Source organism: Lucilia cuprina, chromosome 6 (assembly GCF_022045245.1).
Source record: "Lucilia cuprina isolate Lc7/37 chromosome 6, ASM2204524v1, whole genome shotgun sequence".
NCBI lineage: Eukaryota > Metazoa > Arthropoda > Insecta > Diptera > Calliphoridae > Lucilia > Lucilia cuprina.
Window position 1 is genome coordinate 16,540,316 of NC_060954.1, and position 20,816 is coordinate 16,561,131.

Here is a 20,816-nt window from a genome sequence, read left to right on the forward strand (position 1 = left end):
AAGCATCGTATATTGTATTAAATATTTCGTTAGTGTTCATATTTTGATTTATTAACATATTCCAATTTATTGTTTGTATACGGTTACTAACTTTAAAATTATTTAAATTAGTGCCCTGAGAAACTATGCAACACCTCCACCTCTGCCATCTCTATTAAAGAAATACGAGTTAAAACCAGTAATATTATAAACATGTTGTTCTTCATTTTTGATATTGGTTTCCACAAGAATTATAAAGTTAATATTATTTATGATATAAGTCAAGCTAGCTAGGAACGGATTAAAATTTAATCGTAGTGAACGAATATTTGTATATATGATTGTTGTAGGATAACTTAGATAGCTTTTATTTATTTGGTTAAAGTTATTTAATATTTTATTTGAATTTGTGCACATATTTAGTAAATTATAAAAAATATTGGGTTTTAAATGGGGAAAATAATATTTTGTGGTATTTTAAATTGTTGATGTTATCAGTTCGATATCTGCGGCATTTGAAATTATAATGGGGTCTGATATTTCATTTTTCTTGACGTAAATGTTTCCATCACGAATCCATACGAATTTATAATTAGCTTCCTTTGCTTTGGTTTTGGCTAGCCAGAGCAAACGCCGTTTATATGGGGTTAGGTGTTCGTTGACGTAAATATATTTGTCACCAGTTTCATCGTTAACTAATTTTGAATCCACTCTATGACGACTTATTTTGCTCAATAACTCTTTCTTCTTATTGAGAGACGTAAATTCAACGATAACTCTCTTTGATTTTTTCAACACGTATGAATTGCTAATTTCGTGGTCCTCTAGTTGAACATTTAATGAGTTAGCGATTGTTTTAACAACTTCATTCGGCTGGATGTTTTTCTTGGTTATATTTTTAATTTCAATAGTTTTATTTAGCATTCGCTGTTCCATATCGTTGATTTGTTTACCCATCTCATTAATTTGTTTTGTTTTCTCCTTATTGCTTTCACAAAGTTCACTTACTTGATTTGTAAGAGCGGTGATTGAGCTTGTAATTGTTGTGATAGCTGTTTGGAGATTATAGTTCATTTGAGCATTGCTTTCACACATTTGTTTTGCAAATTCTTGCATTGTTGTTTTGATGTCGTTAATATCAACTCTCAAAGGCTTTATCTCATTTATATCAGATTTCATCGAGGAAACGTCTTCTTTTAGTTCTCTGACATCATTTTTAACCATAGAAACACTATTATTTACATCAGTCAATGATAAAGAGTTTTTAAAGCGTTTCACCTCATCATTTTCTTCTTGTTCCTCATCTCTTTGCTGTTTTTGATTCGTTTGTACTGGGCCATCATATATTATTGATTGGTAAGAGATATTGCTGCTAGTAGATCCCTTACGAGGTTTGCATTTATGACATCTCCAATCGGCTCTCTTCTCGGTGGTCATTGTTCCATAAGTTTTCTCTGATAGAGGACAACAAGTAGAAAAATGATATTGAGAGTTGCACGCAAAGCACTTAACAAATTTTGTTGGTAGATCAGTACTACATTGTCCACAGAGACTCATTTTTATGATTTACTTTTTCTGTTTTATTTTCTTTTAGTTTTGAATTTTGTTTATATGTATTTTATGTATTTTTTGTTTGAGTTTTTACTTTTATCACAAATAACACAATTGTTTTAATAAAAATTAAGTTGTTTTTATAACAATATTTTAGTAGATTATTTATTTTATTAGAATATGTCTTTATTGTCTATATTAAACACTTTTATACCGCAAAAAATTTACGATTTTGTTGGAGCGCATTAATTAATCGACCGTTCGCAATGAAAAACTGAACTGAACTATAGACTGATCTATAGTCCAGACTATAGACTGATCTATAGTCCAGACTATAGACTGATCTATAGTCCAGACTATAGACTGATCTATAGTCCAGACTATAGACTGATCTATAGTCCAGACTATAGACTGATCTATAGTCCAGACTATAGACTGATCTATAGTCCAGACTATAGACTGATCTATAGTCCAGACTATAGACTGATCTATAGTCCAGACTATAGACTGATCTATAGTCCAGACTATAGACTGATCTATAGTCCAGACTATAGACTGATCTATAGTCCAGACTATAGACTGATCTATAGTCCAGACTATAGATTGATCTATAGTCCAGACTATAGACTGATCTATAGTCCAGACTATAGACTGAACTATAGTCTAGACTATATACTGATCTATAGTCCAAACTATAGACTGATCTATAGTCCAGACTATAGAGTGATCTATAGTCCAGACTATAGAGTGATCTATAGTCCAGACTATAGAGTGATCTATAGTCCAGACTATAGACTGATCTATAGTCCAGACTATAGACTGATCTATAGTCCAGACTATAGACTGATCTATAGTCCAGACTAAAGACTGATCTATAGTCCAGACTATACACTGATCTATAGTCCAGGCTATAGACTGATCTATAGTCCTGACTATAGACTGATCTGTAGTGCTGACTATAGACTGATCTGTAGTCCAGACTATAGACTGATCTATGGTCCAGACTATAGACTGATCTATGGTCCAGACTATAGACTGATCTATAGTCCAGACTATAGACTGATCTATAGTCCAGACTATAGACTGATCTATAGTCCAGACTATAGACTGATCTAAAGTCCAGACTATATACTGATCTTTAGTCCAGACTATGGTCCAGACTATAGACTGATCTATGGTCCAGACTATAGACTGATCTATAGTCCAGACTATAGACTGATCTATAGTCCAGACTATAGACTGATCTAAAGTCCAGACTATATACTGATCTTTAATCCAGACTATATACTGATCTATAGTCCAGACTATAGACTGATCTATAGTCCAGTCTATAGACTGATCTATAATCCAAACTATTGAATGATCTATAGTCTAGACAATAGACTAGTGTTTATTCCGGAACATGGACTAGTCTATAGTCCTGATTACAGTCTGATTAATGTCTAGATTATAGAATTCGTAGAACGAAGAAAGACTAGAGTCGGTTCTTATTGATCTGTGTGAAGTTGTATTTGGTCTTGAGGAATGTGTATTCCAAAATGATATAAAAAGATTCCTATAATAAAGATTGAACTTTAATAAGAAAATTAACTTTGATGAGATTGAATTTCTTCCTTCTATCCTTAAGTAAAATTTAAGGGTTGCAACAGGTTTTCAAAATTTTGAGGTAACAAGTAGAAAATCAACCTTTTTTCATAATCCTTTTTCTAACAATTCTTAGTGCATTTCGATAATTTTTTTTATAAGCAGTTTAGTAAAAAAAATATTTGTCTCTTAACAATTATTTAATATTCTTAAAGTATTACACAATATTTAATACCCGAATTATATAATAAGACTTACATATCTGTATGGATGTATGTCTTCTAATTTAAGTTTAAATTTTATTCACTTTTGTGTTTTAGTATTTGTTTACTATTTTCTAAATGAAAATTAACGAAGGTTTTAATGTCTTTTTAAATGAAATTTACCTTGAATTTGTTGCTTTGCATCCAGAGTTTTAAATTAAACTAAAAACAGATTTGACCTTTTATGTCAGCCATTGTTTTATTTATTGTTCAGTTAGTTGGTTTTGGTTAAAAAAAAAAACTTTAAACAACAATTACAATTTCACAGCACGCATGCGCACAGTGCGTTGTACATTGCACATGAAATTCATTTGATTTCAGGGCTATTATCATTTCCTCAAATATCTGTTTTGAAAATAATTTTCATAAACACGTGATTGTTGTAATAATTAGGAGAAGTTAGAGCTGGGGATCGGGGTTTTTTTTAATTAATTAAGAAATTTATAATTTAGACATTTTTATAAAACAAATTAATAATGCAAAATTAAAAATCGGTTTAAAAACATTTTGAAGTTAGTAAAGACGTAGAATAGAGAAGGTAGGGAGTAGAAAAGAAGGACCTAGGGTAGAGGTCTACTGCAGTATAGATCAGAGTAGTATAGACGATATACTCTATACTTAGAGATTCGTGGATTATTCGGTCGGTAGTAAGTATCCTAATCAACTTACAACAAATAAAACAATATAAATGTTTTCTGAAAAAAATGCACGAAAAATAAACAACATATAGTCAAGAAAATACTTTTTTGTTGATGTAGGGCTAATACAAACAAAACACTAAACATTCCGATAAAATGATCAAATCATACAAGTAAAAAGAAAGAAAGAGGAGAAAAATCAACAAAACAAAATGTATGGATCGTGATTATTGCAGCATAGAAGAGACAAGGCAACAACAATAAACAAACCGGCAACCGGTTGACCCTTTTCTTTCCAATAGTTTGCAGTTAACAGAGGAACAGAGTCACTCTAAAAATGTACACAGAATATGCAGCCAGCCATTCAACTCAAACGGCCATGTTGAATATTAAAATTGTATGTGTGTTGGATCATTTTAGCCGTGTTTTTTGGTTGATCTTTTGTTGAATACTTTTTTTAATTTGGTTGTTTTTGTGTTGCTTGATTGTGTGCATTTGAAATGTTGATGATGGCGGCCAAAATAATTTTGGCGTCATTCTGCGCGAGGGTCTGAAAGAATAAAATTTTGTTTCGAAAGCAAGGGGCAACAATCGGTGGCAGAGTGTGTGTGCGTGTGCGTGTGTGTGTGTGTTTTTCAAAATCAAATGTTTAACTTGCTTGCATATAAAAAATGTTTAAACAAAGAAATATGCTTTGCAAAGCGTATGCATGCCACAGAGTTGGAAAAGAGTTTAATCGAAAAAGGAAGTTTGGATCGACTAACTAACTAACTAACTAACTAACTAACTAACTAAATAACTAACTAACTAACTAACTAACTAACTAACTAACTAACTAACTAACTAACTAACTAACTAACTAACTAACTAACTAACTAAAAAACTAAGTATGTAACTAACTAACTAACGAACTAACTAACTAGCTAACTAACTAACTAACTAACTAGCTAACTAACTAACTAACTAACTAACTAACTAACTAACTAACTAACTTACTAACTAACTGACTAACTAACTAACTAACTAACTAACTAACTAACTAACTAACTAACTAACTAACTAACTAACTAACTAACTAACTAACTAACTAACTAACTAACTAACTAACTAACTAACTAACTAACTAACTTACTAACTAACTAACTAACTTACTAACTTACTAACTTACTAACTTACTAACTTACTAACTTACTAACTTACTAACTTACTAACTTACTAACTTACTAACTTACTAACTTACTAACTTACTAACTTACTAACTTACTAACTAACTAACTAACTAACTAACTAACTAACTAACTAACTAACTAACTAACTAACTAACTAACGAACTAACTAACTAACTAACTAATTAACTAACTAACTAACTAACTAACTAACTAACTAACTAACTAACTAACTAACTAACTTACTAACTAACTGACTAACTAACTAACTAACTAACTAACTAACTAACTAACTAACTAACTAACTAACTAACTAACTAACTAACTTAACTAACTAACTAACTAACTTACTAACTTACTAACTTACTAACTTACTAACTTACTAACTTACTAACTTACTAACTTACTAACTTACTAACTTACTAACTTACTAACTTACTAACTTACTAACTTACTAACTTACTAACTTACTAACTAACTAACTAACTAACTAACTAACTAACTAACTAACTAACTAACTAACTAACTAACTAACTAACTAACTAACTAACTAACTAACTAACTAACTAATTAACTAACTAACTAACTAACTAACTAACTAACTAACTAACTAACTAACTTACTAACTAACTAACTAAAAGTGTAATTAGACCAATTCTAGCTTATGCTTATAACCTGGTGGAGTGCTTTAGACAAAAAGTGCAATATCAAACTGCTACAGGGAGTTCAAAGTACATGCTGCTTGGGTATAAGTGGTGCCATGTGTACTACTTCAACCAAGGCTCTGGAAACGTTGTAAAATATTTCACCTATTGAAACATATTTAAGATATGAGTCAGCTCTTACAGCCGAACGGATCTTTACTTTAGGCGAACTTGCCCAAAGCGGTTATAGAACACGTCATCAATGTATACTGGACACATTGGAAGGTTATACACAATCATCGGACGTACCTGATCGTATACCAGACACAGAATATATCGGAAACCTTGAAATGTTGATCCCAGATAGAATGCCTTGGCCAAGCGGAACTTTAGAGCAAATACCATTAGGAATCCGTTGTTACACTGATGTCTCTAAATTGGGGGATAAAGTGGGGCTGGGGTTCTATATTGAAGATCCAGAAACAGAAATATACCACCGATAGAACTAAATATAAGACCGTATTGGATTTTAAGAAAGCTTTAACTAAATACTCTTCTAGAGGTAAGGTTCACATCATATGGGTACCAGCCCACTCGGGAAGGGAGCTCAAGGCAGTTAACCTGACAATCGCAAAATCCATAAGAATCCCATAAGACCACTTGGAATAATGAAACAGTGGGTAGAAATACGACAGTTTATTGATATTTTCATAGCCTAAGATAAAACTGATCGTTAAGAACTCAAATATGGCGAAAATACTCCTACTTTTGAAAAAGATCAGCTACGGAAAGAGAAGGATATTGACATTTTTGGTCTCTGTCATAGTATCAAGAAACTGTGTAAATAACGTTTATGTTAAGATTTCTAAAAGAATTCATTCTTTTCAATGCTGACTTGCATTAATACATAGGCATTGCGCGTTAATGGTTCATTAAAAAATGGCGTTTTATTAAATACAAAAAAAAAAAACGTTAAGAAAAAGACGACAATAACTTAAACAGGCTAAAATTTCGTAGACCAAACTGTAGCTGCATAAAAAAAGATACGAATAAATTGTAGAAAGATTTTCTTGTAGGTTCACTTTTTGCCGCTTGATTGGCATTAAAAGCGACTCGTGATCGTTATTGTTTTTTTATCATTTCTTAATTTTCATGAATGTGTGTGTGTGTTTGGGTAGATTTTCTAGCATTTTCTTTTGATTTTCAAATTCGTGTTTTAAATTCTTAGATTTTGGTTGATCACGTATTTACCAAGTTTTAAGTGCGTTGTATGTAAGCATTTTTATGCTGTTGGCCCGACAAATACAAAAAAAATGCAAGTAACCTTTAGGTTTGGCTTTAATGGAATCAATAGAAGTTTTATTAAACAATCAAGTCACGCATTTTATTTTGGATCTATGTATGCGATTTTGAGGTTATTACTTTTTTGTGTGTTTAACGAAATAAAAATTAACTATAATTTCCGGTGGTTTAGCATAACAGTTTGTAAATGTGAGTAGGTTGAAGGGGATTGAATAGAGTTGATTGTTTAAAGTGGTGGAATGTTTCGAGTTTAAATTTAATTATTGGAGACTTATGTTGGATCAATGGTTATAGCAATGAAAAAATAGCCAAACTAAGTTCATTAACTCTACTTTGGCTAATAGATCAGCTAATACTTTCAAAAAGATCAGTGATAACTAATAGTTAAAGTCATTTAGTATTGACTGTCAATTTGTCAGTTTGGTTAACGTTATCTTATTTACTTTAATTTTTGATAAAAGTTGCCACATCAGCTAATGTTTTCTTAAAAAAAAAAACGTCAGATGCATGTTTGCATTTCGAAAGATCAGCTAATGCTGCTGACGATCATGGTGCTTCAGCTTGCACATTGTTGTTGTTGTTGTTACTCTAATGCCACTTGATGCTGTGCCATTGTTATTCTATGTCGTGTTGTCTTGTCATGCACTCAATGTATTTTCTAGAAACTTTATCTGCAGAGACTGCAAGCAGGGTTATTGAACTTGAATGGGGAAATTGTTCTCATTTCTCAGCCAATTTACATAAACATACATACATACATACATACATATGCTTGCACATAACAAGATCAATGCATATCTGGCATATTATTTGGGTGTGTGCTTTTACATTATGTGTGCTGGTGGTGGTGCTGGTGTTGGTTGTAAATGTAACTGGGTGTGCATATTGAATCAATTTACAACTGATCATCAGTTTGTTATGAAAACCAGTCTATTGAATTTTTTAAGCTTTTTAGATTAGTTTCAGTTTTTTTTATAAAATTTGATCATCTTAGTCATGATCACCTTTGATCTGCAGCACAATCTTCTTACATATACGCTACTGCATTACCATTGAGATTAGAGGTTATTATGCTTTTGGTCTGATGTTTGTAACACCCAAAAAATAATAGTCACTTTCTGAGTCAATGTCCGCCCGCCCGCTTCCCCGGGGCCTGTAACCTTGATGAAATCTCTATCTTGGTGTTATTGCAATTCAAGGGTAAAGAGGTGCTGTCAATGCCTCTTCGCCTTGGAATGATCTGGATAGACCCCAGATGGGTCTGCTATTACAGGTGGCCCACAGGACTTCTCCTGGCTGATCAGTTGGTAGATGGTCCTTCAAGATCCTCGTAATGTCCGTGTTTTAATACACAAAATCGCGGGGAGAGAATGTTGGTTTAAAGATAAACATATCCATGGATTCTCTCACCGATGCTGTTGCCATCTCAACAGATGTTACTGGGGGAAGTGAACCCGTTGAGTATTACTTACTCTGCGCATAGTAAGACGCCAGTATAGGTTGGGGAATTTTCAGGTTAACACTTGGTAGCTGCCTGTCATTCCGTAGATCGTTCCTTATGGTCTGAGTATGAAACTTATGTAAGTTGGTGAACGGTCGGGAAACTCTCCGCAGCCCTCCAGGACACTAGTACCTCTTACTTCAGGGAAGTTCTCTGGTACTATTGCCTTCTCAACAGGATTCATATTGTTTCATGTTGAGGCCCACAACTCCAGGAAATTATTAGGTTTTAAATTGAATTTGGAAAATTATACTTAATTGTAACAATGTCTCGACATTCGCTGGGTATTTCGGGCTACTAAATACGTCTGTAGGTGCACGGGCTTTAAGAGGTTAAGGAATACACTAGAATGATCCATAAGTTGATGGGGGTTGCACATGCACCGGCAAAGCCATGTACAAAAATTGCCACCTTAGCTATTCATAGAGATATTCAAATCCACCCAGTGGATGAAAAAGGCCAACGTGAAATAAAGTCGTCATGGCAGGCCTTCACGTATAGCAATAGAATTTTAATGGAATTTGGCACATACTCGCCATTAGCATTCACTTGAATTGGACTGTCAAAATAGGTCCCGGCAAGGATTCTTTAATACCTAAAATGGTATCCAAAGCATCATTAGTAAGTACTGGTAATGATGAGGAGTCTAATCCTAAATGTGAGGAGGAAATCACTTACTCTGTTTTCTAGGGAGTGAGTGATTTTCAAAATTGTGAAGGTTCGATTGAAAAGACTGCTTTTTCTTTATCTGATAAGGAGACCGCCGTGACATCAATAATAGACACATCAGGCTATCTGGGAGTTGCTATTCATCAAATTCAAAGAACGTGGAGGAGATCATCAACTCGCTGGAAGACAGTTTAATGCATGACCACGATTGAATTTATCCAAATAAACCTTCATCGGAGCGAGAAGGCTATAGCTTTGATTCAGGAAACTTTCACGTAAATTTCTAACGTATCTACACTGCTACAGGATCTCTCCATAGATCATGTATATTTTGTCATTTAATAACTGGAAGAACTAAACGAGACGCCGAAATAGGAAAGTTCACACTGGTTGCGTACCTAGGTCACTGGGAAGATCCGAAACTTTGGTAAGACTCTTTGCAACTTTTTGAAGCGGGCATGGTGTAAAAATACCGCAGTATACTGGGATAAGTATAGCATCGTATGAGGACAGTTGCCATTTGCGAGAGCGGAGATCTCCCCAGTAGAAACCCTGGGTAACTGGGAAGATACGGACTTTTGGTAAGATTCTTTGCTAACAATTTAACCGGTCTCGACGTAAAGCTTCTGCAGTATACTGGGATAAGTATAGCATCGTTCGAGGACAGTTGTTATTTGCGTTAGCGGAGATCTGCCCTGTAAAATCCCTGGGTAACAGGGAAGATACGAACTTTTGGTAAGACTGTTTGCCAACAATTTAACCGGACTCGGCGTAAAGCTGGGATAAGTATCGCATCGTTCGAGGAAAGCTGCCATTTGCGTGCCCAATAGAAGCCCTGGGTAACTGGGAATATACGAACTTTTGGTAAGACTCTTTGAAACAATTTAACCAGACAAGTATCGCATCGTTCGAGGACAATTGTCATTTGTGAAAGACGAGATCTGCCCAGAGAAACCCTGAGTAACTTGATAGATCCGAAACTTTGGTAGGACTCTTTGCAACTTATTTAATCGGACATGGCGTAAAAATACCACAGTATACTGAGATAAGTATAGCATCGTTCGAGGACAGTTGCCATTTGCCCAGTAGAAACCCTGGGTAACTGGGAAGACCCGAAACTTTGGTAATACTCTTTGCAAACAATTAAACCGGACACGACGTAAAGCATCCGCGGTATAGGTACTGGGATAAGTAACGTAATAAACTTGGTAAATATAAGAAAATCGTTCGAAGACTCAAACGAGACTTCTGAAAACGTATAGAAGATCATTAATTTCTAACCGAAATTCATGTCCGAACGGAATCTTTGATCGATGGCACGGACAGGGGTATAGAGCATATGGAGTAGACAATAAAATTCCAAATCGACTCTTATTTCCCTCACGGTATATTGATATTACTCAGAAGAACCGAAATGAAATAAGGACTTTTAGAAGCCATTTAGAGCTGATTCTATATAACTTTATATATAGACCTATTGATGTAGAGTTAAGACATTTTTCCTGAGCCCTTTAGAGATTCCTTGGTATCCAATTACCCTACTTTATCTTAAATACCTTTCTAAAATGCCAATCTCAAGGCAAAATGACATCAGGACCTTATAGGCTTTTAGATCAAATAAGATCGTAATATATCACAAATTTTCAATACAATTTCAAAATTTTCATCATTACAACTTGAATGTTTCTAACAAAACAAATGTGTTGAAAATACTTTTAAGAAAATATACAAATATTATGATAATGCACATTTCCAAACTAAAAACAAATAAAAATGGAGAATAACAAAACAAAAAACCTAAAAATAAAAATATTTTCGCTTAAAAAATTTGTGTAAATGCAAGAAGAATTTCTTTCAAAACGTATGCAACAAAGTCAACACAAGTGTTAATGTTTATTTAAACAAAACAAAAGAAAAAAAAACTAAAATTAAATAAAATTTTGTTAAAGAATACAATTATTATGTATTGAAGAAAAATAAAATGCAACAATATTGACAAGAGATTTTTCATCACAAAAAAGAATAAAAGAAAAACAAAGAAAAAGTAGAGAGAGAATATTTGCCAAAGTCAAAAGAGAACTGAACTAAAGTCATGCATTTAATAGAATTTCAAGTGTGCTGCTGATGCTCTAAGACTTTGTCACTTTGACAGGTATTATTATTATTATACACTCACACATAAACTAGATATTTTATAGGTTTATATATCTTTTGTATGCATTTTAAAGAAAATATATAAAACAACAACAACAAGTAAAAGAAGTTTTATTTTGACAAGTGTTGAGAAAAAAAAAAAATTGTGTGAATTTTAGTTTTTCTATTGATTTTATTTTAAATGTAAAATTGAGTAAAAGAAATCATGATTAATTTTGACAGTTGTCAATAACAGTAAGTAAGAAATGCAGAAAGAATCTAACAATTAGAGGGTTAAAGGAACAGTTTGTTCTAATATGAAACCTTTTCTCGTACTTAATGGCCTTAATTAATCTTTTATTTATAACAATTGTTTTGCAATTACCTATAGAATTGTTATAAAACTTTAGGTTAGTTTGTTAGGAGGATCAAATCCGAAGAAATATATCTAGGCCACAATCGTGCCGACTGTGCATTCCTTATCATGAGACAAAAAGAGGGAACTGAATGAATTATTTTTCTGTGTTCAGAAATTCAATTTCTTGAACGTAATTCCTAAGAATCTTCCAATCAGTGTGAGACAGGAATGTTATTTAAGGAATAACATCACTTCCAAGATACTTGGATCTAACTTCGACGAATGCCTGGCAGTGGCAAAGAAATTTGCTGCAGAGTTTCACTGTCCTCTTCACATGTTCTACATACATTTGATACGCAAGTCCAATTTTGCATAAATGTGCTCGTAATCCTGTGTGTCCACTCAGAATACGTACTGTCATACTAACTTCAGACTTGCTTATTTTGAGGAGAGTTTTACTGTCCTCCTCACATGCTCCACATGCGTCTGAATCAGCACGTCCAACTTTGCATAAATGTGCTCGTAATCCTGTGTGTCCACTTAGAATACGTACTGTCATACTAACTTCAGACTTGCTCATTTTGAGAAGAGTTTTCATCTTGCTCTCATCATGGTTACCCCATATTATTTTCGTGGTTCTACCCACTGTTTCTTATGGATGGATTCTCTCATCCATATTTTTAGTTCAGCTTTTGTTGCGTCGAATGCTTTTGCGTTTGTCAGATTAACTGCCTCGAGCTCCCTTCTCTTTGAAGCTATTACATTCGCTCTTTCGTTACAGACTACTTCCGAGTGAGCTGGTACCCATATGATGTGAACCTTACCTCTGGGAGAGTATTCAGTTAAAGCTCTTACGATCCAATACGGTCTTAGATTTAGTACTATCTCCTGATATCGCCCTAATTGCCTTCTGGCTCTCGGTGCTGTGGGCGCTATATATATTCTAATCCAATTTACGCATTTCGTTATTGCTCTTACTTCCGCCTGGAAGCTTGTGTTATGATTTAGTAAACGGTGGTATATTTCTGCTTCTGGATCTTCAATATAGAACCCCAGCCCCCCACTTTATCTCCCAATTTAGAGCCATCCATGTAACAACGGATTCCTACTGGTATTTGCTCTAATGTTCCGCTTAACCAAGACATTCTATCTTGGATCAGCGTTTCAAAGTTTGCGGCATATTCTGTGTCTTGATCACGCATGTCCGATGATTGTGTATAACCTTCCAATGTGTCCAGTATACATTGATGATTTGTCCTATAACCGCTATTAGCCAGTTCGTCTAAAGTAAAGAGCCGTTCGGCTGTAAGTGATGCCTCATATCTTAAATATGTCTCAATGGGTGGAATATCTAGCAACGTTACCAGAACCTTGGTTCAAATAGTGCACATGGCAGCACTTATATCCAAGATAAAAGGTTTTTTATCTCCCAATATCAATTAAAGTCTTTTGCTGTTTATAAACATAAAATAGTTGTTAGTTTCTTTAGATTTTCTTAAAATTGTAACATTTCTTTCGTTGCTTCTTAGTTGCTAATCAAGTTTCTTTTTTTTTGTAACTTCAACAACCTGATTCTTTGTCAAAATTTTCTTTGCTTTTTTTGTTTGTTATCTTTTTCTCCATTTTAGAGATTTTGGGTCGTTAACCTGCAAAAGATGCAGATACAAAAACCAAAATATACAGACACGAAAAGTATCTGTGTAAGAAAAAAAAAAAACAAACAACAAATTCATGGTCACATTGGTGAAACTCATATGTTTGAAAATTATCAATAACAAAAATAGAAACAATATTTAGTTTTTCTTTTCGATACATTTTTTTTTAAACACAGCAGTGATTTAAAGGTATTCAGTGATTGGAGTGATAGTTCTGTCTAAAAATTAAATTTAGATTTCAAAATGCAATCTATCTTCGAATTTAGAAACTTAATTCCCTTTAAGTGGATGCTCTATGCTGTCCGCTTTTCATCTGTCTAAATTTGCACTTTCGTGTCCTCTAAAAATACATACCATTTTACTATTATTGGACATGGTAATTTTCGAAAGATTTCTCGTCCTGTTCTTGTTGATATCACCTCATAGAGTTCATAGAGGCTCTACTCATTGTCCCGATATCTTAACTTTTTCAAGCTCCTTAGCCCTTAAGAGTTTATGTTCGCTTTTTCATAGTGAATACTTTTCAGCAATGCAGAGCTTTACACTAAAAGAGTTTTCACTCATGACGCTCTTACAGTTCAATGTGATCTTACTAGTATTGCCTTGTGGTTCTCGATAAAGTTTCATTGTACAATTTTAAAAACTAAATTTCCTGAAAGTGGATGTAATAACTGAAAGAACTTTACTTCAAAGATATTTGGATCTATTTTGACAACGACAGCATTTCGCTGTCTTCCCTAAATGCTGTAGGTTTGTCTAGGTCTGTTCGTTAAATTTTGCTTTTTTGAGACCAGTAATTGGACTTATTCATTATCAGGAGATTTCTCATATTGCTCTCGATTAATTCGCCTCACGGGTTAACACTATCCCTACCCGCTGTTTCATTAATTTTACTTTGTCCAGCTGCCTGTCCTTCAAACAAGTAAATTATTCCTTTGAGAATACTCTTTAGTGATGCAGAGCTTTACACTGAAAGAGTTTTCGCAGTCTTACAGTCCAACACGATCTTACCAGTATAGTCTTGTGGTTCTTAGAATGTAGTTAGTTGCTGTTGGGGCCATGTTCAATCCCATTCTATGTATTTCGTTAAAGCAAGAATAACGTTACAATGTGGATGACCTTGGTTTTCAGAACTTGTTTTGTTTCTTAATTTAGAAGCATTCGTATAGATTCCATGATTTAATATCTAAGATTAGAGTTTCTAATCATGCTATGCGATGGGTCAGTTCAAGTACGTAAATATTGATGATGTAATCCTGTAATCGGTTTTGGTCAATTCTCCTAAAGATAAAATCCGATGGGGAAAATGTCCAGCTGAAGCTTTGGTAGAGGTTGTGAATCATTAGTTAGTTAGTTAGTTAGTAAGTTGTTTAGTTAGTTAGTTAGATAGTTAGTTAGTTAGTAAGTTAGTTAGTTAGTAAGTTATTTAGTTAGTTAGTTAGTTAGTTAGTTAGTTAGTTAGTTAGTTAGTTAGTTAGTTAGTAAGTTAGTTAGTTAGTTAGTTAGTTAGTTAGTTAGTTAGTTGGTTAATTAGTTAGTTAGTTAGTTAGTGAGTTAGTTACTTAGGTTGTGAATCATTAGTTAGTTAGTTAGTTAATTAGTTAGTTGGTTAATTAGTTATTTAGTTAGTTAGTTCGTTATTTAGTTAGCTAGTTAGCTAGATAGTTAGTTAGTTAGTTAGTTAGTTAGTTAGTTAGTTAGTTAGTTAGTTAGCTAGTTAGCTAGTTAGCTAGTTAGTTAGTTAGTTAGTTAGTTAGTTAGTTAGTTAGTTAGTTAGTTAGTTAGATAGTTAGTTAGCTAGTTAGTTAGTTAGTTAGTTAGTTAGTTAGTTAGTTAGTTTATGAAATTTTAAGAACATAGATGTCACCAACATACACACTTGTTGATATTACTCTTTTCCATAGCTGCCATTAAAACGCTTTCTAAAATTTACACAATCTCTTTAAAAAAAATTAGTGTATCTAACTAAGGAAAAAATGGTGTTATTTGAATAAAAATCTAAAAAAATACAAATACGAATATAAATAAAAAACGCTTTGTTTACAAATCTTGGGAGTCGCTGTCTTGCAACTGCGACATCGACAATAACAACAACAACAATATAAAATGATAGTTTTAGTTCTAGTTTGCGTAACGTTTCACTGATAACAGTCAGTCAGTTAGATCAGCAGTCCCGGCTGTAATCTCAACCTTTAGAGAAAATGAAACAAAAAATCAACATAAACACTTGAGTTCGTTTTAATTTTTTTTTGAAAATTTTTTGTTAAAATGTTTGAAAATTTTAGTCCTTTTTAGTTGGCGTTGTTGTTGTTGCTGTTGGTGGAAGAAAGATTTGTAATTTTATGCCGCTTGATAAAACAAACATGTGAAATCGTATCCGGGCTAATTGCTCTCTTTTCTCTTTCACTGACTTAGACAACAAATGTTGTGTCGTCTGCATTTTATTTCTTCTTCTTTTTCGAGAACATGACAAGCATGTCGTTTCTTGGAGAAAAATAAAACAAAAACAAAACATAATGCTGTTGAGTTATTGCTACATAAATTTGTGGCAGTTGTTGTTGCTATTGATGGTATCTACGCTTGCGCAAATGTAATGCGCCATCAAGCGCATCCTGTGCCACACATTTTCATTCATTTAGTCATTCCAATAACTTGCATTCAACCATTAAATGGATAAAATGCAACATGTAGATTAGATAGTTCGGTTTAGTTTAGTTTTTCCCAAAAGAAAATCTAATAAATGGCCGGCCATTGCACTCGTTCGCTCGTTTAAATGTTAAACAGATGCTTAAATGTGGGATTTTTTTGTTCTTACAATTGCGAGTTTTTTATTTTAGATTTAATTGGATGTCAGTTTTTGAGTTTTTAAGGGTACAGTTTTACTCCTTGTTCGTTCAGTTTTATTGTTTTGTAGGTGTAGTTTTTATGTTTATTTAAAAATAGGGCTGGTTACTGATAATGAGCCTTATAACAGTTGCTGAAATGTGTTGGAAATTGTAGAAAAAATTGAAGTCATATTGCTTTTTTTAAAGAGCTAGATTGTTTTTTTAATGAATTTTATATCGAATATTATTAGAGGTTTTGGGAAATACATTTGCAATTAGAATTATTTTATTTCCAAATCTTTGTCATGACATTGACGAGGATCTTGTTTGATGTTTCTTCCACCTGTTCGAAGGTTTTTCCCATAAATGTATTAACTGATTTTAATTATTCAATAAAAGTATATATTTTAGGGATATCCTGGACCTTCTTATAAAATTATGTAGTCATCAGGGATCTGATATTTAAAAATGTCGGCTTCTGCAAGCTCTTCAAAGAAAATGCGAAATAATTATTTGGCAGTTTCTGATTATTAACGATTTAGAAGCTTTAGTTCAGTTCTAGTTTACTTCTAGTTCAGTTCTAGATCTGTTCTAGTTCTGTTTTTGTTCTATTCTACTTCTGTTCTAGCTCTGTTCTAATTCCGTTCTAGTTCAGTTTTTGTTCTGTTCTATTTCTGTTCTAGCTCTGTTCTAATTCCGTTCTAGTGCTGTTCTAGTTGTGTTCTAGTTCTGTTCTGTTCTAGTTCTGTTCCAGTTCTGTTCTAGTTCTTTTCTAGTTATGTTCTAGTTCTGTTCTAGTTCTGTTCTAGTTCTGTTCGAGTTCCGTTCTAGTACTGTTTAAGTTCTATTCTAGTTTAGTTCTAGTTCAGTTCTTGTTAAGTTCTAGTTTAGTTATTGTTTTGTTCTAGTTCAGTTCTAGTTCAGTTCTAGTTTAGTTATAGTTCAATTCTAGTTCAGTTCTAGTTCAGTTCTAGTTCAGTTATAGTTCAGTTCTAGTTCAGTTCTAGTTCAGTTCTAGTTCTAGTTCAGTTCTAGTTCTAGTTCAGTTCTCGTTCAGTTCTAGTTCAGTTCTAGTTCAGTTCTAGTTCAGTTCTAGTTCAGTTCTAGTTCAGTTCTAGTTCAGTTCTAGTTTAGTTCTAGTTCAGTTCTAGTTCAGTTCTAGTTCAGTTCTAGTTCAGTTCTAGTTCAGTTCTAGTTCAGTTCTAGTTCAGTTCTAGTTCAGTTCTAGTTCAGTTCTAGTTCAGTTCTAGTTCAGTTCTAGTTCAGTTCTAGTTCAGTTCTAGTTCAGTTCTAGTTCAGTTCTAGTTCAGTTCTAGTTCAGTTCTATTTCAGTTTTCGTTTAAAAAATAAAAAGCATTTTTAAACCACTTATATTGGCAGGAAATGATAAATATTAGCGAAGAGTTTGCCTGCAGGCAGAAGATCACTAAGACATTTCTAGCAAAGTTTAACCCTTAATAAAGAAGTGACAAAAAAATATTTACAAATTTACCAAATATAAGGGCTTGATTTTTATTATTTTTCTTAAAAATAAACATAAACTATTGACATACTACCCTGTCACTGCAAATAAATTCTCAAATTACCAATTCCGTAGCAAACACTTTGACTTTTATAGACATTTGTTAAAAATACATAAAGGAAACTTATATCTCTAAAAAATAATACAAATTATTTTATACATACACTGTGTTTTTTATTAAAAAAATACATAATATTGGTTTGTATTTTTCTTTATAAAAAAAATTTGATATTCAATACTCGACTCACACTTTAAACTCGCGTTAAACTTAATGCCTTTTCTTCTCTATTGTTTAACCAAGTGTACACGATCACAAAATACTCTCTTGTCTTTCCTGCACGAACGTTTCAATTTTCCATTGTTGTTGTGATCATTTATGCTTCGCATTTATTTTGCTGGTACTTGATTGTGCGTTAGAGTACTTGGTGGATTCGTGTCAGGCATACGAATTGCCTGTATATTGAAATGGATCCTTTTGTTTTCTCTGTTTTAACTGCAACAAAAATACAACAAAAATTGTGACATTTTTAAGGTAAATTTGTTAAGTTTTTTTAGAATTTAAAATTGTTGCTGATCTTTTGTTGATATTCTTGGTTATTTCTATTGTTTTTCCTTTTTCACTTTCATTCCTTCCAATTTGAAAAATGTTTTGAATTCTTTAGAATTTTTGATATTAAATAACATTTGACCTTTTGCTTTTATTTGAAATTGTTTTTAATTTGTATTGTATTGATTGGTTTAAGTGTCATTTATAAGCGATAAATTTTATATATTGTCATAAAAACAAATGACAATTAGAAATTTTGAAGTTCGCTGTCTTCTGGATATATTCTAGTTTAGTTTAAGTTTATTTCAGTTCTAGTACAGTTCTAGTTCAGTTCTAGTTAAATTCTAGTTCAGTTCTAGTTTAGTTCTGGTTCGGTTCTAGTTCAGTTCTAGTTCAGTTCTAGTTTAATTCTAGTTCAGTCTAGTTCAGTTCTATTTCAGTTCTAGTTCACTTCTATTTCAGTTCTAGTTCAGTTTTAGTTCAGTTCTAGTTCAGTTCTAGTTCAGTTCTAGTTCAGTTCTAGTTCAGTTCTAGTTCAGTTCTAGTTCAGTTCTAGTTCAGTTCTAGTTCAGTTCTAGTTCATTTCTAGTTCAGTTCTAGTTCAGTTCTAGTTCAGTTCAAGTTCAGTTCTAGTTCAGTTCTAGTTCAATTCTAGTTCAGTTCTAGTTCAGTTTTAGTTCAGTTCTATTTCAGTTCTAGTTCAGTTCTAATTCAGTTCTAGTTCAGTTCTAGTTCAGTTCTAGTTCAGTTCTAGTTCAGTTCTAGTTCAGTTCTAGTTCAGTTCTAGTTCAGTTCTAGTTCAGTTCTAGTTCAGTTCTAGTTCAGTTCTAGTTCAGTTCTAGTTCAGTTCTAGTTCAGTTCTAGTTCAGTTCTAGTTCAGTTCTAGTTCAGTTCTAGTTCAGTTCTAGTTCAGTTCTAGTTCAGTTCTAGTTCAGTTCTAGTTCAGTTCTAGTTCAGTTCTAGTTCAGTTCTAGTTCAGTTCTAGTGCAGTTCTAGTTAAGTTCTTGTCCAGCTCCAGTCCAGTTATAGTTCAGATTTTTACATTGTTCAATTAAAAAAAAAAGATGTCGGCTATTACTTGCGTTTTCAATTAATCACATATTAATTTAAATCCATCGACTGTACCTGTATCAATTGCATTCTGAAATTTTGTTTTCTCATTTTTTTTTCTCTGATGACAATTGATTTTTTTTGTTTATTTCTTATTTTGATTAAAAAAATACTATTTACCAAACGCAAGAAAAAATACTTTTGTTATAGAACTTGCATAAATATTTATTTTCAACGGGTGTGCATTTTTAAACATTAAGACAAAGTCATCATCGTTGATGGACTGAAATTACATACGTACGATGTACGTGTGTACAATCGTACTCACCCCGATATTTACTTTGATTATATTTTCTTTGGATTTGAGTTTTTCTTTCTTTATTTCAGGCTCAGAAAAAAAACAAAAATTAAATAAAAACAAACCTGTATCGTTGTTTCGAATGGATTTCTTTTGTAATTTGAATCTTGAATTGCAAAGGATCGTTACTTTTAATATTTTCTTTAAAGAGGAGGACATGTTTATGACTGTTTTCTTTATATTTCTTTTTTGTTTCTTTTGTACATAGTTATCATTACGAAACCAAAAATTTAAATCCACAAGTGCATAAAAAATTGTTGAGTAAAAAAATCATATTTTTACAAAAAAAGAGTCCTTTTCTAAATTTTAAAGAATAACATAAATTATTGCTTAAGAAAATTGTATGAAAGGATCATCATGTATGTATATTTTGGTGTGACACTTTGTTACCAAAATATAGGGGAGGGAGTTATTTAGTCATATATTTTATTTAATAGTTTCAAGATGATTTTCATTTCTTTGTTTTTTCTTTTCAAAGAAAATCGTTCAGTTTTTATAAAAAATTGTATTAAGTTCTTTGTTAGAAAAGTGTTAGAATTACTATTATTATAGAATACTTCTGTAGTTTTAAAGGATTTTTAAAGGAAGTCTGTTTTATTTATGAGACGGTTATGTTATATTGAAGGTGTCATTATGACACTTGTATTTGGGTTTTTGATATTTTGATTTACACAAACTTCTAATGAAAGTAGATTTCTAATATTTGAATACAACAGTCAGAGTTGCCAGGTTTTTACCTATTTTAAATTTAATCTTGTGCTATACATATGTATGTACCTAAGGCGTTAAAAGAGTCTGCTTTACATGAACCTTATTGGTGAGTAAAGCACTTCTTCAAAAATGTCTTATGATTGAGTTTCTTCTTGTCCGACTCGTCGTTTCCAATGATGTTACATTTGACAACTTAACATTCTTAAGTTCCGGAAATACCCGAACGTAATGGTGTCCATATTATAAAATTCTAGCCGTTAATTCAAATTTCTACTACCGCATTATATAATTTAGTCTATTTTACACATTCTGTAGTAGTTTTGAGGTAAATCTCCATGCTATTTAGTTCTATGTCCCAAC

The 20,816-nt window shown here is 32.6% G+C and overlaps 1 protein-coding gene across 1 annotated transcript; it reads right to left on the minus strand.

The window, feature by feature from the left end:
- Positions 1-456: 456 nt before the first annotated feature.
- LOC111684734 lies at positions 457-1,416 on the minus strand. The gene has a single exon (XM_023446933.2). The coding sequence runs from the start codon at positions 1,414-1,416 to the stop codon at positions 457-459; it is 960 nt and encodes a 319-aa protein (XP_023302701.2).
- Positions 1,417-20,816: the final 19,400 nt, after the last annotated feature.

Excerpts from the sequence above, each read along its gene's own strand:
- LOC111684734 (XM_023446933.2), bottom strand. The coding sequence starts at position 1,416 with ATGACCACCGAGAAGAGAGCCGATTGGAGATGTCATAAATGCAAACCT.